The sequence below is a fragment of the Pygocentrus nattereri genome, chromosome 24, assembly GCF_015220715.1.
Source record: "Pygocentrus nattereri isolate fPygNat1 chromosome 24, fPygNat1.pri, whole genome shotgun sequence".
NCBI classification, from domain to species: domain Eukaryota; kingdom Metazoa; phylum Chordata; class Actinopteri; order Characiformes; family Serrasalmidae; genus Pygocentrus; species Pygocentrus nattereri.
In genome coordinates, this window is record NC_051234.1 from 7,264,608 (window position 1) to 7,280,225 (window position 15,618).

A 15,618-nucleotide genomic window follows, 5' to 3' on the forward strand; every position below is an offset into this window, starting at 1 on the left:
AGAAAGAGAAGAGAGTGAAGGAGAAAAGGAGAAAGAGAGGACAGCAAGACAGGAGAGAGGGAGAAAGAGAAGATACATGGGAGGAAAGTAAAGGACAGCAAGGGATAGAGCAGGAGAGGGAGAGAGAGAAAGAGTGAAAGACAGAGCGAATGGCCAAGCAAGAGAGAAGCAGAGGAAGAATGAGTAAAAGAGAGAGAGGTACAAGAAGACAGAAAAGGAGAGAGAGAGAGAGAGAGGAGGGAGAGAGACAATGTGAAAGAAAGAGGGGGGGGGGTCAGATCAGAACAATCTGGAAAGGCAGAGGGGGCATTAAAAGAAAGGAAGAAGGAGATAGAGGTGGGATTAGAGGCTGGAGCAAAGACGGAGAGAAGAAAGGAGAGAAAAAACAGAAAAAAGAATGAAAAGAGAGGCCACGGCGAGGAGAGGGACGGAGGCGAAGGAAAAAGCACTGGTCTTCTTCAAACGGAGTGCAGGTAAATTGAAGAGGAACGTCCCTCAAAAGGAAAGGCAAAAATAACGCAGAAGGCAGAAGCTCCGTCATTCGATATTAGTTCCACTGATCCCGTCTTACACAAGTGCTCCACAGCGACTCGGAGCTCAGTGAACACATTTCCTCACGTAACGTAGTGCAGCCCAGATCAAATATAGAGAAAGATCCTGGCTCCTGCACAAACACGGCCAGATGAAATACATAAAACCCAGCATGGCGGCGTAGATCCATCAGCTGAAGTCCAGCTGGGAGAAGGCCTGGGGGTAAAACAATAACAATAACTAATCTACAATAATAAAAAACTAAGGAGATGTGTGAAAAGGTAATCGCTCGCTTTGCTGCTCAATTAACCAATTTCAAAAATGTAGTTAATTGCAATTAATTACGCTCAACACAATCAGGCTTGATTACCAACAGCCCTACTAATCTAACCATCGCCTAGCCCCTTTAGTTGCCATATGAAGGCTGAGGCAGGGGCTAAAATCAGGTTTTACAGTGATCTGGCTGTGTTTGTGCTGTATTTCTGGGTTGTGGGATGTTAGAGCTGGTTTCTCTCACTCTGGCCAGTGATGGCAGGTTCTTCTGAGTGTTCTGATGTGTGAATCATGTCATTTTAACCCTTTGTAATAGGAAGGCTAAAAGAACAGATGTAGTATAACAGTAGCGAGTGGGATTTGGGTGCTTACGGAGCTGAATTTCCGGCTGATGGATGGTCACAGGTGGATGAAATCACTCTGGATGGTGAAGCAGAGTCTGATGAGTGATCTGGCCTGTAAATCATGTCGCTGTTATAACCCTTTGTTGGAATATGAAGGCTAAAAAACAGAGCAATAGTATCAGGATTTTGGGTGATTTTCCAAGCCGAGTTACTCACTGATGCTGACATCACAGCTCGATGACCTCACACTAGCTAGTTAAGGTGGTCTTTGACTTAAGCCCAGTAATGTACATTATATGTCCAACAGTATCCTGACCCCAAAGTGCACCCAAACACAGCTTGTATAATCTCAGTACAAAAGCACTGCTAATAGAATGAGACGCTCAGGAGAGGCTGCACGTGAGCCTATGGTCACCATGCCCAATGACCTGAATTAGCTGGAGGGGTATAAAGCCCTCTAGCAGTGGGCTGTAGCAGTGGAACTGCGATCTCTGGAGTCATGAAACATCATCCAGTATCTTTGAAATGAGTTGGAGTGATCCAGAACTGACCATCCAATATTGGTACCTGACCCCACTAATGCTCTTGTGGCTGCCAATGTTCCAACATCTAGTGTAAAGCCTTCCCAGAAAAATAGAAGCTGTCACTGCAGCAAAGGAGCACAACCCCCTATTCATACCCTTGATTTCAGAATTAACTTAGGACAAGTTAGTGTCTACAAACTTTTGGACACTTGGCGCATACAATTCTACTGTTAGAAGATTTTCGGCCATATTTTCCAATCCCATTTGGGAATCTTATTCACGGCAGCCCCACTCTTCAGCTGGTGGAGACAGGCGGGCGCCTCGTTTTTCAGGTTTTATTTTTGGAGACGTAGTGTCGTATCGAGACGTGGGTGTTGAGGAGACACGATCATGGAGATACTCTCAACAGGACAATGGTCTGAGTATGAGACCATCTCAGACTGTTTTCTTCAGTGTACCGACAGACAAAGTAAACCCAAGATGTTCTACCAGCTTCTCGGAATCTGTCTTGGGTTGCTGCCCTGAGGATTCTGATTTCTTTCTTCTGTCAAAACACACACACACACATCACTGCAAAAGCGTTACGGATTGGCTGCATGTATGAAAGGAATCTGGTTAATACTGAGAGAAGGATGAGAGAAGAGCAGGAGAGCATTCTCTGAATTCCCCACGCAGGCCATGAGGCAGAGAGCCAGTCTACTAGACTGACCAGAGATGAGGCCAGCAGGCTGGGTCTGGATTTAGCTCTGAGAACAATTATAGAAGTCATTTTACATTAGAGGGCACTTACTCATGTGTAATTACGTTGTTCTAAACAGCTTTCAAGCTTTATTATACAGTCATAAACCTTGAATAAACATTCGTAAGGCTTGAATGTTAACTGATATCTATGCTTATGAAAAAGTCAGCCTAACACGCACTTTATATCAACTACCACACACTGTAATATTGCTGAAATATTTTCTCTAATCAAAAATAAGACAAATTCCTACTTTGGAATGTGCCTGATTGAATTTTGTTATTCATTTGTAAGAGTGGCACGGATTTTTAACTAATGTGGAGACTGATAGATGGACTTATGATGGCACTTATCCCTTATAAACGTAAGAAAATCCACCTTAAAGCTCAGATCTGTCACTCTGAGGCTGAGATACACTATACTGCCAAAAGTATTCACTCACCCATCCAAATCACTGAATTCAGCTGTTCCAACCACTTCCATGGCCACAGGTGTATAAAGCCGAGCCCCTAGGCCTGCAGACTGCTTCTACAGACATTAGTGAAAGAATGGGTCACTCTCAGGAGCTCAGTGAATTCCAGCATGGTACCATGATCAGCCGCCGCCTGTGGAGTCCAGTCGTGAAATTTCCTCACTACTAAATATTCCACAGTCAACTGTCAGTGGTATTAACAAAGTGGAAGCGATTGGGAATGACAGCAACTCAGCCATGAAGGTGTTTCTCGTGTTTCCATAAGCTACACTAAAAAAATTGAATATAAAATGACATTTATTTTCCATTTTGGAAGATTTTAAAGCCAACATATACGGTAAGGCCCAGTCAGTGCACACGTTCTGATGTATCTGAAGGCCAAAACAGAGCAAACATGTAGCTACAGTTTTATCAAAGCACTTTGGGCTGATAAAGGTTTGCTGAGCTTTCAGAACGTGCTTCACAAATTCATTTACTTTGCCACTGATCAAGGGGAAAATATGGCGTTTGATGTGGTGTCCAAATGTCGTTTATTTGAGAGCTTGATGAAAACTTGGGTTCCACCGAAATGGCATTTTTTTTTTCTTCGCTGTAATTACGCAAAGCTTTCAGGCGAGTCGCCGAGCGTATGCACGATCTGTTCCATATGTCACACGGACCTGAGTGGGAACGTTTTTAATTATCAGCCGCTGTGAACGCTACAAAACGAGGCGGGCCTCGAGCGCCGTAATCTAATGACCCAGAGGATCAGAAAGGCCAAAGCGGTCACATCCTGTGACATCATGTCTCTTTGAAGACAAAGGGATTAAGACGCTCGACTGTTTCATGCTGGAATAAGGCTCTGAAACTTGATTCAGCCGTGAGTTTTCGCAGAATCGGCTACGTCTCTGCACTCAGAAACTGCACCTGTCCTCAGAGCGTGGAAAATAGGCTTGCTTAGAATTTGGACCTCAAAGTCGAATTAGTTAAAGTCAAGAAGGACCAATATATTATTGTGTTAATCAATATCTACTCACACATATTATATATAAGACATTTATGTGGATCATTCTATCAAATACGTTCAAACTGCAATCCCACAGCAAAAATAAATAAAAATAAATACGAAATATGAAACATTTTAAAAAAATTATTTATTTTTTGCTGTGGGATTGCAGTTTGAACTTATTTGGTAGAATGATCCAGACAGACTGCTGGCTAAACCGAAGCATATACTATGCCCACTATGGATGAAAATAACCACTTTCTACATGGTTGAAGAGGAAGGGATGGTGGATAGTGGATGGTGGAATGCCATGCCATGCAGCTTCCACACGCCCCTATAGCTCAACCATGGTAGCCGCTGGTGGTTTCTGCTGCAGCAGTTGTCGTGCAACCATGTCCCAAGCATGTTCATTATTTGGGCTATTTGGGTAAAGGTGCAGGCCAGGAAAGAAGTGGCACATGGTGGTTTATCCAGCAACTGTAGGACTTTTTGTGCCTTGTCAAGCATTGTCTCATTAGAGCATGGCACCGGGGGACCTCCTCCAAAACCTCTGCGATGTCTTGCTGGCTGGTCAAGCTGCCAGCAGTGCGTATATGGTACAAAACGGAGGTAGAACCCAAAGGCACCCAAACCATAATGCCTGGTGAGTCATTCTACCACTGGTCACCTTCTTGGAACATCAGCAGGTGTAAATGCCTGTGGTTGAGCGTCAGCAGTAGCTAAAGTGGTGGGCAGTGGGCGTTAAGTCCCCAAAGTTGCAAATGGCATCGAAGAATTTCATCGGTCACCCACTGATACATGACACACCTAAAGTCTGCGATATGGCTGGTTGGTCCATCACAGCCGTACCCACCAGATGTCTGGTCATGTTCATTTACACATCAGAGGGGTCCAGACCCCTCGCTTCAGTAAGTCTGACCCTTCTTCATCCAGCCGATGCCATACTCTCATTGTTGGTTGCATTCCGTCCAATATGATAAGTCCGAAAGCTGCATGTATGGCTGTCGTCGTCTTCACGAGGGCCCTAAAGAACGCTGATCATGAACAAACACTTAATGACACGAAACCTGCTTTTTGCAGTAGAGGTCTGTATGGGCTTGATTATTAACCCACACCCACCTGATTCAACCACTAATCACTTCCGTCTGCGCCCACAAACTGCCTACTTTGGGCTATGCATCCTCGCCAACTCCGGCCTGTGTTTGCTGTAATCCACTCCACGTCACTGTGGAGAGACAAGTAGGCAACACCACAGGCAAGCAAGCAAAACAACAAACAAAAAAAACAACCGTGCAGCAGCTTGACTTTGCCATTAATATGCTGTGTCACATGATTAGTTAATTACTCCAAGACATCTACAATAATATGAGAGATTAAACTAAAGCCAAAACAGACACTGAGGCCACAGCACAGGTTAAAAAGCCAAAAGAACCGTCTTGGAAAGAAATCAAACTGATTATGTGCATAACTTACACAATATTTCCAAAAGTATTCGCCCATTCTTAATCCATAGGGTTTGATATGATGTCAGCCCACCCTTTGGAACTATAACTGATTCAACTTTTCGAGGATGGCTTTCCAAGGTTTAGTGTGTGTGTTTATGGGAATTTTTGACTATTCTTCCAGAAGCTCATTTGTGAGGTCAGACACTGATGTTGGACGAGAAGGCCTGGCTCACAACCTCCGCTCTAATTCATCCCAAAGGTGTTCTATCGGGTTGAGGTCAGGATTCTGTGCAGGCCAGTCAAGTTCTTCCACGCCAAACTCCCTCATCCCTGTCTTTATGGACCTTGATTTGTGCACTGGTGTGCAGTCATGTTGGAACAGGAAGGGGCCGTCCCCAAACTGTTCCCACAAAGTTGGGAGCATGAAATTGTCCAAAGTCTCTTGATCTGCTGAAGCATTAGGAGTTCCTTTCACTTGAACTAAGGGGCCGAGCCCAACTCCTGAAAAACAACCCCCTCCACCAAACTTTACACTTGGCACAATGCAGTCAGACAAGTACCGTTCTCCTGGCAAACGCCAAACCCAGACTCATCCATTGGATTGCAAGATGGAGAAGCATGATCTGTCATTCCAGAGAACACGTCTCCACTGCTCTAGAGTCCAGTGGCAGTCCAGTGCAAAGCACTCAATTCTTTGCATAGCGCCTGCCAATGTAAGGCCATCCCATGAAGCTCTCTAAGCTGTTCTTGAGCTAATCTGAAGGCCACGTGAAATTTGGAGGTCGATTGACACTGCAGAAAGTTGGTGACCTCTGCGCACTATGCGCCTCGGCATCCGCTGACCCCACTCTCTCATTTTACGCGACCTACCACTTTGTGGCTGAGTTGCTGTCATTCCCAATCGCTTCCACATTGCTGTAATACCACAGTTGACTGTGGAATATTTAGTAGTGAGGAAATTTCACAACTGGACTTGTTGCACAGGTGGCGTCCGATCACGGTCCCACGCTGGAATTCACTGAGCTCCAGAGAGCGACCCATTCTTTCACTTATGTCTGTAGAAGCAGTCTGCAGGACTAGGGGCTTGGTTTTATACACCTGTGGGCATGGAAGTGATTGGAACACCTGAATTCAATGATTTAGAAGGGTAAGTGAACACTTTTGGAAATACAGTGTATTTACTGGCTCTTCTGTGGTTTTTATGTGTTTTGCTGCTTGTGATTCCCAACGTGTCTTTCTCTGCAGCACACTTGCAGCTTATTTGTTGCTTGCCTGTTCGCTTCTACAAGCAGCCAATAGTTGTCCAAGCCCACCCAGTTTAGCCAGCCATAACATCCGCCTCCACGAGCCCTCAACACGTTGACTGTTTACCCACAATGTCCGCGCTGCTTAAGAATGAACCCTACATGCAAATTATTTAGCAGATTATGTGGGACCTGCCTTTTTTTTATCCTTTCTTACCAAGTCTAGGGACACAACTTGCATACATAATTTGCACTTCTAATTGTTTTCACACACCATCATGACCAACCTTCTCTGCAAGTTTAAAGCACATGATGCATTCTTCCAGTGTGCAATTAATTTTTTTCCAGCATCGAAACTAAAACATTTTTCATTTAGAAAATCAAAGCTGAGAAGCAACTGTTGCGGCTAAGTTGCAGGACACTTTACATTAGAAACCCCAGTGCAATTCAGTTGCTTTTGGGTTTCAAACAACTAATGTTGCATTTAAGTTTCACCAAACAAAAGTCAGCCAAACACCGGCAAAACAGCAGTGCTAACAGCTTCCGTCCATGCAGAAGCACCACTAGAATGAAAATCATGACAAACACATTCAGGCATGAAGAAAAAAAAAATGTGTTTATTCTGGTGAGCCATCAGGGTCGGAATAAATAGTGTGCGCAAGTGTTTGTTCGTCCTTTTGCCTCAGGCAGAGAACAATAAATAGGTGTCAATAGGTTACTGCTGTCGCAAAAAAACAAAAAAAAAAAAACAAAACAACAAAAAAAAAAAAAAACAGAGGGCATTTGGTCACGTCCACGCTCAAATACCAAACACTGCCTCTCCCTCACTCTCTTCATCCCAATCCTCCTGTCTTCCTCTGCCCTGTATTAGGTTGTAGTGCATTCCTTTATAAACCTGTCTAAACTGAAGTTCTGTCCAGTTTTCACGGAGTTACATAAATGCTGTAGAGTATGGCTGCCTCCAAGCTGGTCAGCCACACATGGAGACTAGACTTCTAGACTCCCAGACTCCCCCATCACTGAATATACACTGAAAAAAGTGACTTTAAATGTAATTGATTCCAATGTGCTTATGATTCATACATGAAAAAACACATCAACACAAAAGATCCCAAAGGTAAATCGACGAAACCAAGTCATAATATATTTAAACTTGACGAAATTATGTACACATTTGAACCAAGTGAATTCAGTGCATCCCTTTTTTAACTGTATATTCCTACAACAAAATAATAATAATAATAATAAAAAAACATCTACCCACAGCTCCATAAATGACTCACTTGGTCAGCTCAGTTAGGCTTGCCTCATCAAATCCTTTTTTCCTCCCTTTTTAATCTTTTTAATCAAGTAAACAAACAAAAATGGAAAAAAAAAAACTGTAGAAAATCAGCAAAAAAAATATTAACACCTGCAAAAAAAAGGAGTAAAATTTGGTTCTTCTTATAACGAAAACAACACAATTTTCAAAAATAATATTTTTTGTTCAACGTCAGGGCTTTGAACATTAAACCAAAGCCCTATTGTTTAAAAAAAAATGCATGAAAGATGGAAAAGGCGCAAACAGGTCAGCCGGTTTCATTTGAGTATTATTGTCTCTCTTGTGGTTTTAGTTCAGGCACTGTGCTGGCCTAATATTGTAGTGCAGAGAGTGCAGGTGGGAGTACTAGGTGGGTGTAGCATTCCTGAAGCGAAGTGGGGCCTGAAAGCCAGAGGTGAGCAGGTGAGGGGCTAATTGAGGGAAGGGGATCTCTCTGTGGTCCACAACAGCTCGATGTACGGCCATTTGGTCTGCAGGCAGCGCTTGACTGGGGTGTCATCCGTACGCACCATGGGGTCTTCAAAGCCAAGGACTAGGGCAGTACCCTCAACATAACTCACCTATGGAGGGAGAAAGAGAGAGTGTATGTGGTGTGAGAGAGTGTATGTGGTGTGAGAGAGAGAGAGAGAGAGAGAGAGAGAGAGAGAGAGAGAGAGAGAGAGAGAGAGAGAGAGAGAGAGAGAGAGAGAGAGAGAGAGAGCGCAGGTGTTCCCACACACACTGTAGCTACATCCTGGCTACACACAAACACATACATCCTACTTGTGTTATCAATGAAAACATTACACACACATGCACACACAAACTTACTACTAGAGAGAGAGAGAGAGAGAGAGAGAGAGAGAGAGAGAGAGAGAGAGAGAGAGAGAGAGAGAGAGAGAGAGAGAGATCGTATATCAGAGAAAGCTGTTTAAAATATCCAAAATTATTAATCATTTTTCCAATGCAGCACAGCCAGTCAGTATTTGTAGGTTGTAGGGCGCATCCTACCCAACCAGAGAGAGCGAGGCTAACTGTGCTGTCTCAGCTTCACGGCCACGGACGGCTGTATCTTCAACATGGATCGAACTTGTGATCTCTATAACCGGGCTTAGCCCCAATCCCATTTCACCCTTCACCCCTACCACGCAGCCTTTAGCTGTCTATTTTGTTCACATCCAGGGTTAGGGTGTCCCAATTTTGTTGAGATACAGGGGTAGGGTGAAGACTACATTGCCCTCCAAACTGAGGGTTTTCAGAGAGTCACTCTAAACAGAGTGATATGAGGAAAAAAAGAAAAAACAGGCAAGATGGCCAAACAAGAGACCAAAGAAACAAATCCAAGTATTTTCCACTGTATTATCTTAGTTTAATTTCGTTTCAATGTACTATGGTCGTTTTCTTCATAACAAGCATAAAAGATTGCTAACTGCATGCTAATGTCTCGGTAGCTAGCTAGCTAACTTTCCTGTTCCACCTTAAACAGTCCTGCAGTACCAACGCCTGAAGCGCCAGAATGTAGCTGCTGCACCATTTAAGGTGGAACGGGAAAATTCAAACAAGAAGCTGGTGGATTTCTGACTTCAGCTTCATATCCCCAAAGAATTAGCGGTGGGTGATAATACATAATTGTCCCTCTTTGAAGGCATATGATGCCCTCACTCTCAGAACTCCATCAGTGTTACTGCAGTGCTGAGAATGATCCACCACCCAAATAGTACCTGCTCTGTGAGGGTCCATGGGGGTCCTGCCCACTGAAGAACAGGGTAAAAGGGGCTAACAATGTATCAGAGAAACAGATGGACTACAGTCTGTAACTGTAGAACTACAAAGTGCAGCTATATACAGGCTGAGTCAAAATTCACAGGACAGGTTTTATTTTACTTTATAATCGACTTTTATCACTGGGGGCATCTCAAACAAATTGTGTATGCTGAGAAAATCCGTAACAAACACCACCTTCAGCACCGCGTCGTGGAGGCTTGTGACAGCACGGACAAAACGGTGTCCTGTGTCTTTTGACTCACCCTGTAGCAAGTGCAGCTGATAAAATGGGCAATGAGCGCAGAAACAACAAGGTGGCCATAATGTTATGCCTGATCGGTGTATATTGAGTTACAATAGACTTGATTAGGTATTAGAACTAGAACAAACTAATTTAAATAATCATTGTTATTACAATGATAGGCTCCAGCACCCCCCCCCGCGACCCTGAGGGAGAAGCGGCTTAGAAAATGGATGGATGGATGGATGTTATCACTATATAATGATATCAAATTCATGACGAATTTGCTTTGGTGTTGGTCAGATGATTACACTTAATAGATATTTCAAGCTAATACTCAATGATGTATTTATGGTAGTCCAGAAAAGCAGAACATTTCAGAGATGCTGGACTACTACGCTAAAATCTTAGCATTTATTCAAATGATCTATTTGATCAAGAAAAACAAAAGAATTGTCCTTTTCATTCCAGTGCTTCCAATACCAGATATCTGCATTGGTCCAGAAATCTCGTATTGGTGCATCCTTAAAAAAGAAAAATTATGCAAATGACAAATGACGGTGAACTTTAAACATTAAACAAAGACCAGAGCATCAACTAACAGATGCTGCCCTGCCCTTTTAGAGCAGATGATGAAGGACATCGTGGAAGGACAGTGTTCAAGCTTCAGTTTCTCCGTGTGTCTCTCATTAGTGACCTGGCCTCCTGCGATGACATCATCAGACCTGAAGCTGGTGATGGCTTCCATATGGAGGGCCTCTTATTGCCAGTGTGGAGCCTGGCCTACATACTGTGCCATGGTGACCATGTGTGGGAGCGCAGCCGGGGTGTGTGTGTGATTACCGGTCCTTTATAACTGAAAACCATTAGGAATGTGTGTGTGTGATATACGTTGAGCAGATTAAAAACATATGAGAATATTTATGTGTACTAGTGCACATGCATTCACAAAATACCTTACAAGCAACATCATGAGGACCATATGTATGCGTAACCTGTCCTACACGTCGCGCCGTGAGGAATGTGTGTGTGCGTTGCCTCAGAATGTCACGGTCAGGGCTCACCAAAGTGGTTGTGGGTGTCCACACTGGCTGTGATGAGAGGTGCATTGACCCATGTAGACTGTTAAATCCAGGTCCCACTCATTGCTGTCTGAAACTCTGAATGCTAAAATGCCCCAAGGCGTGTTCACACACACAGATATGTTTTTCTGCAATGTCAGGACATGGGGTCACATATACATCCCACATGTATTATATACACACAATACTGTGCAAAAATGAGAGAACACGCTTTGTTTATTTCATTTATAGCTTTGTCTATCCACTGTTTGACTGTTTTCACGAGACCTGCGGTCAGTTTTAAAGTTCAGTCTTTGAATTTGGCTGCATTTTCTGCTTTTTGCAATCCAACTAACCCTAAACACATTCAGTGACGTTGAGGTGTGGACTATTTTCATCTATTTCTTTTTCTAACAGCTTGAATTTGCTCTCAAACCTGAAAGTTTTAAGTAATGTTTATATGACGATGAGCTCTGGTGTTTTACAAAACACTCATTTATTTAAACTCTTGTTTTTATATTTGCTTTTCTTTGACTGTCCACCTCCTTATGCAAGTAGATTATCTTCTATCTATTGTCCTCGGATATGTAATAAATAACTTGTCCTTAATGGCCATTTTGACAGGAAATTAAATGAAGGGTGGTGTCTAAATTTTGCACAGTGTTGTGTAAGTAGGCAGCTACATATATGTCCTATTAAGGTGTTATACATATAACTATCTACATCTAATGAGAATTTTCTCATCTCAACTAACTTTAACTACAAAAAAATGGTTTTATGGTTTTATCCTTTCAGCTTGAAAACACAAAATGGAACGTCTGTAAAAAGCATGTTTTACTGCTCCCGACAGTCTCGTTGGACTTTTGTGTCCTGAAAACATCCAAAAACAAGTATTTACACACATCCAATCAAAAGTCTCATCAAGAACTCATCTAAACCCTGCTCAACTGGGAACAATCTCAATTATACTGGATTTTGACCTATTTAGTTTCACAGAACAGACAGCAAACGCACTCCACTAAGAGTGTAATTACTAACATACTGAGGGAAAGCACACATTCCACGTAGAATGCGTTTGGGTACAAGTGCCCCTCCAAGTCAGCTTGAGTATTCAATTCCACACTGCGCCCTCTACTGCTCAGTGTATGTGCAGCCAGATTTACAATGGCACTCAAAGGCATTTGGCTAGGTGGAATCTCAACAGCGCTGATGTTGACAGGAGAACTGTCTTGGTCCAAATCTCCAGGCAACTGATCACACATTTGTGGGATTTGGTTGTGTCATACTTCACGGTGGCCACCTACCCTCTCCTCAACCCCTTCCTCCTATGCTCAAAGAGTTAGATGCTTTTGACACTGACTGCGAGCGTCTTCATCTGCTTTCCCACGTTTGGATTAACTCTCCATGAAAAACTACAAGAAAGAGGAGCTCTCTTGGACAGAAGCTGCAGACACCTGTTATACAGATTCAACAACATAAGAATCAGCACACACTTCCTTGAAGATGAGGCTGAACCGATTTCTTCCTTTAAGATTTGGATCAGCTTTGACAAACTTCACTGAGAGCAACTCGCTACTTCCAAGGTAGCTAGAAGCGCATACCTTGTACCTACACTTGCTCTTTATCAGCATATGAACTTCTACCAGGCGTGAATTTAACTGTAGATGCCATAAACGTAAATGATCAATAACAAAACTGTTGGTGAAATTTGACTGTACACAATTTTGAATAATGAGGACCAATGTGACTAAGTTAGAATTCTAGCTGAAGTAACAGACTAGCTGTTGCCTGTTTGGTGCAAAGACTTTGGATCAGGGGTGCCTAATATGTGGCCTGTGGGCCAACTTTTAAGAGAACAAGTGTATTTTTATACTACTTTAAATTCTTATTTTTCTCAAGTATTTTAGTAACAAAATACAGTAGATATTGACAGGTTTTTCTCAGGGTAAATTTCTACATCATCTACTATAGATTTGTGGTCTGGGTGTGGGTTTAATATAGTACAGCAGTCGTAAAATGCTGAGTGTTATAACTCAAATATTACATTTAACAGAAATACCCATTCCGACTATGATACCCTTTTCCACCAACGGCTGAATAAGGTAAGTAGGTGTAGCTAATAAACTTGCATTGTTTTTATGACATGACCAAGATTTATATTCCTGCCATAAATTACTTCTTTTTAGACTGAAAAAAGCAAATGTCATGGATATATATAATTACTGATCTCATTCATTTGAGAAATGGCCATTTTTGACACGTCTCAATGTTGCAATCAGTGTTGTCCCCCTTTAAAATATCCTGCTTCTTAAGCTTCAGAGACATTACCACAAATGTCAAGATTCAAACTGGAAAGAACAGTAAAAAGGCATTTCCTCTGCCTGTCTGAGCCTGTTTCCTGTCCGAAGGGGGCTGTCGATCATGGCTGCCAGCTAACTGCATGGATATGGGATATATCCTTGTTGCCAGCACTGTTTTCTGTTAAAACATGTCAACGGTGCACGCATGTTTCTTTAAAAAGATACAAGTATCGCCATGGGTGTGATTTCATGCACTGCAGGGCTTTATGCATTGTGTAGATAGCTGCTGGACAGAGTCACATTTGGCCAAGCTGTGTGTTTGGCTCCGGCTCTATTCCGCAAGTAACATAATGACTGGTCTGGAAACAGACAATGAGACCACAGTCTATAATGTGTCAGAGAGGATCTTTTATACAGGGTGACTAAAAAAGATCTGATTTCAAAGCGCCATATTTTCACAAGTGCGAGGCATCTAGGAACCAATCACAATCCAATTGAAAGAGGCGGTCATAGAGTTTCTGACCATCATTGGAAGATGGCTCCCTTCAGTCTGAGAGGAGAGGAGACCCCGGAGCAGAAAGTGTTTTACATTCTCCACTTCAATAAGAGTGAATCCGTTATAACTATGCAGTGTGATGTTTGTCTGCAGTGAACCTCCAACAGCTCAGAGCGTTCGCCGTTGGTTCCGCAACAATGGACGATCTCCGAAATCACACTGAGAGAGTCGTGAGTGCAGCGACACCCGACATGCCCAATCGAGTGTGGGAGGAGTTTGACTATGGCGTTGGTGTTGTCTGTACAGCCAGTTGGAGGCTCATATTGAGCACTTAAATGAACTTCATGCTCTATTAAACCATTTACAATTTACGGCATTGTTCTGTAATGATTTACAAATGAAATGAATCATTTTGAAATCAGATGAATCCTTTTGAATCACCATGTATATGCAGTGGCCAAATAACCAATTACAGGTAATGATAGCTGAGAAGGCGATGAAGGTCACATCACACTGACAGGATATTTTAGACTGAAGATGATATGATATGAATCTATGCTACCAGGGGTCATCAACACCACTGTTTTAACTCAATTAAATACTAGGGCTGTCACCTCTACTCACATGCTTGACTAACCAGTTGTAGTGCTCTTTGCTGGCTGAGATTGTGGACTAGAAGATGGGGGGAAGTTTAACTTACAGCATAACTTTACACATAATGTATACAACTTTCCTAGGCCCTGTGGTCAGGGACACACTGGGGAACTTTAGAGGTCACACATCAAATGTTATGTGGTCATGCATGTCGCTGACAACCTCGGAAGGAGGTTTGATCAGATCCAGAGACATTACAAAACGAGAAGACAGTACCCTTGTTGAAAAATTAGTGGGAAAGCAAGTAAAGCTACAAACGGCATCTATTTATGGAGAAATCCCACCAATCAATGCAATGAGCCAATAGAGCTGCTGGCAAGGTTGTTCAGCACTAATGTAACATCTGAAACATACAGCTCGCTAACTGCTGGTTGTGGGTCATCAACACTTACATCTGAGGACACTGTGCTGAAATTTCTAGTGCCTTAATTTGCTTCACACCTGTAAAGTACAATTGCAGGGAAATACGGTGAGCATTGACACTGGGGGGAGGGGTAGGAGCTGACATATCATTCATTCCTATTCACACATTCATATATGTATTGTACACTATGTATATGTATTGCTAACTCTGAATGGTACTTGGGCAGATTTGATGTCACCAATGTCCCACACAACTCAAACCAAACTGAAGGACACAGAAGGAAAAGTAATTTCAAAAAACAGAAAAGACCGATGTCATTCTTCTACTGCCAGTTTTTAGTAAAACCACCACAAAAACTACAGAGGATAGTAAGAAGAAAAACATAAAAATGAGCAGCCAGGGGCTTGGAAGACTCACACCCTGCACATTATGCTGTCCATTTATGATCAGATTATACAACACATGTTAACTCTGGGTGTAAACTGTTCTTTGTAAAACGCACAGCAAGATACAATTTTTAAGTTTAAAAGTCCAATATTTTTCCATTTCCAACAGCGGAATATAAGTGGTTTTGGTTGACTAAGACAACCCTTAGTTGGAGTCGGTTCTAGGATATATAACTGTACAAGTGAATTGCTGCTCTTGGAATAGCTCTTAAATTAGTGCTCATCATTTACTGCAGTTTCAACAAATCTAAAATGTAAAATTTGCTCAAATTTTGTGTTTTGTTATACCATGTAACTCAAACGTAAACGGGCGTAACACTGGTGTGTTGCACTGTCTAAAACGCTTTGTTAAGGGAGTACTGTTAGAGACATGACTGGGAAGGCAGAGAAAGCGCTTCTTTTATTACTAGATATGCTAGGCTAAAAGGAAAAACC

The 15,618-nt window shown here is 42.5% G+C and overlaps 1 protein-coding gene across 1 annotated transcript in view; it reads right to left on the minus strand.

The window, feature by feature from the left end:
• Positions 1–7,154: 7,154 nt before the first annotated feature.
• Positions 7,155–15,618, minus strand: part of mindy3 (MINDY lysine 48 deubiquitinase 3) — an 80,925-nt gene continuing 72,461 nt past the window's right edge. The window contains exon 15 of the mRNA XM_017695779.2: positions 7,155–8,438. Coding sequence (XP_017551268.2) covers positions 8,289–8,438 — 150 coding nt within the window. The 3' untranslated portion in view covers positions 7,155–8,288. The remainder of the gene's footprint in view (positions 8,439–15,618) is intronic.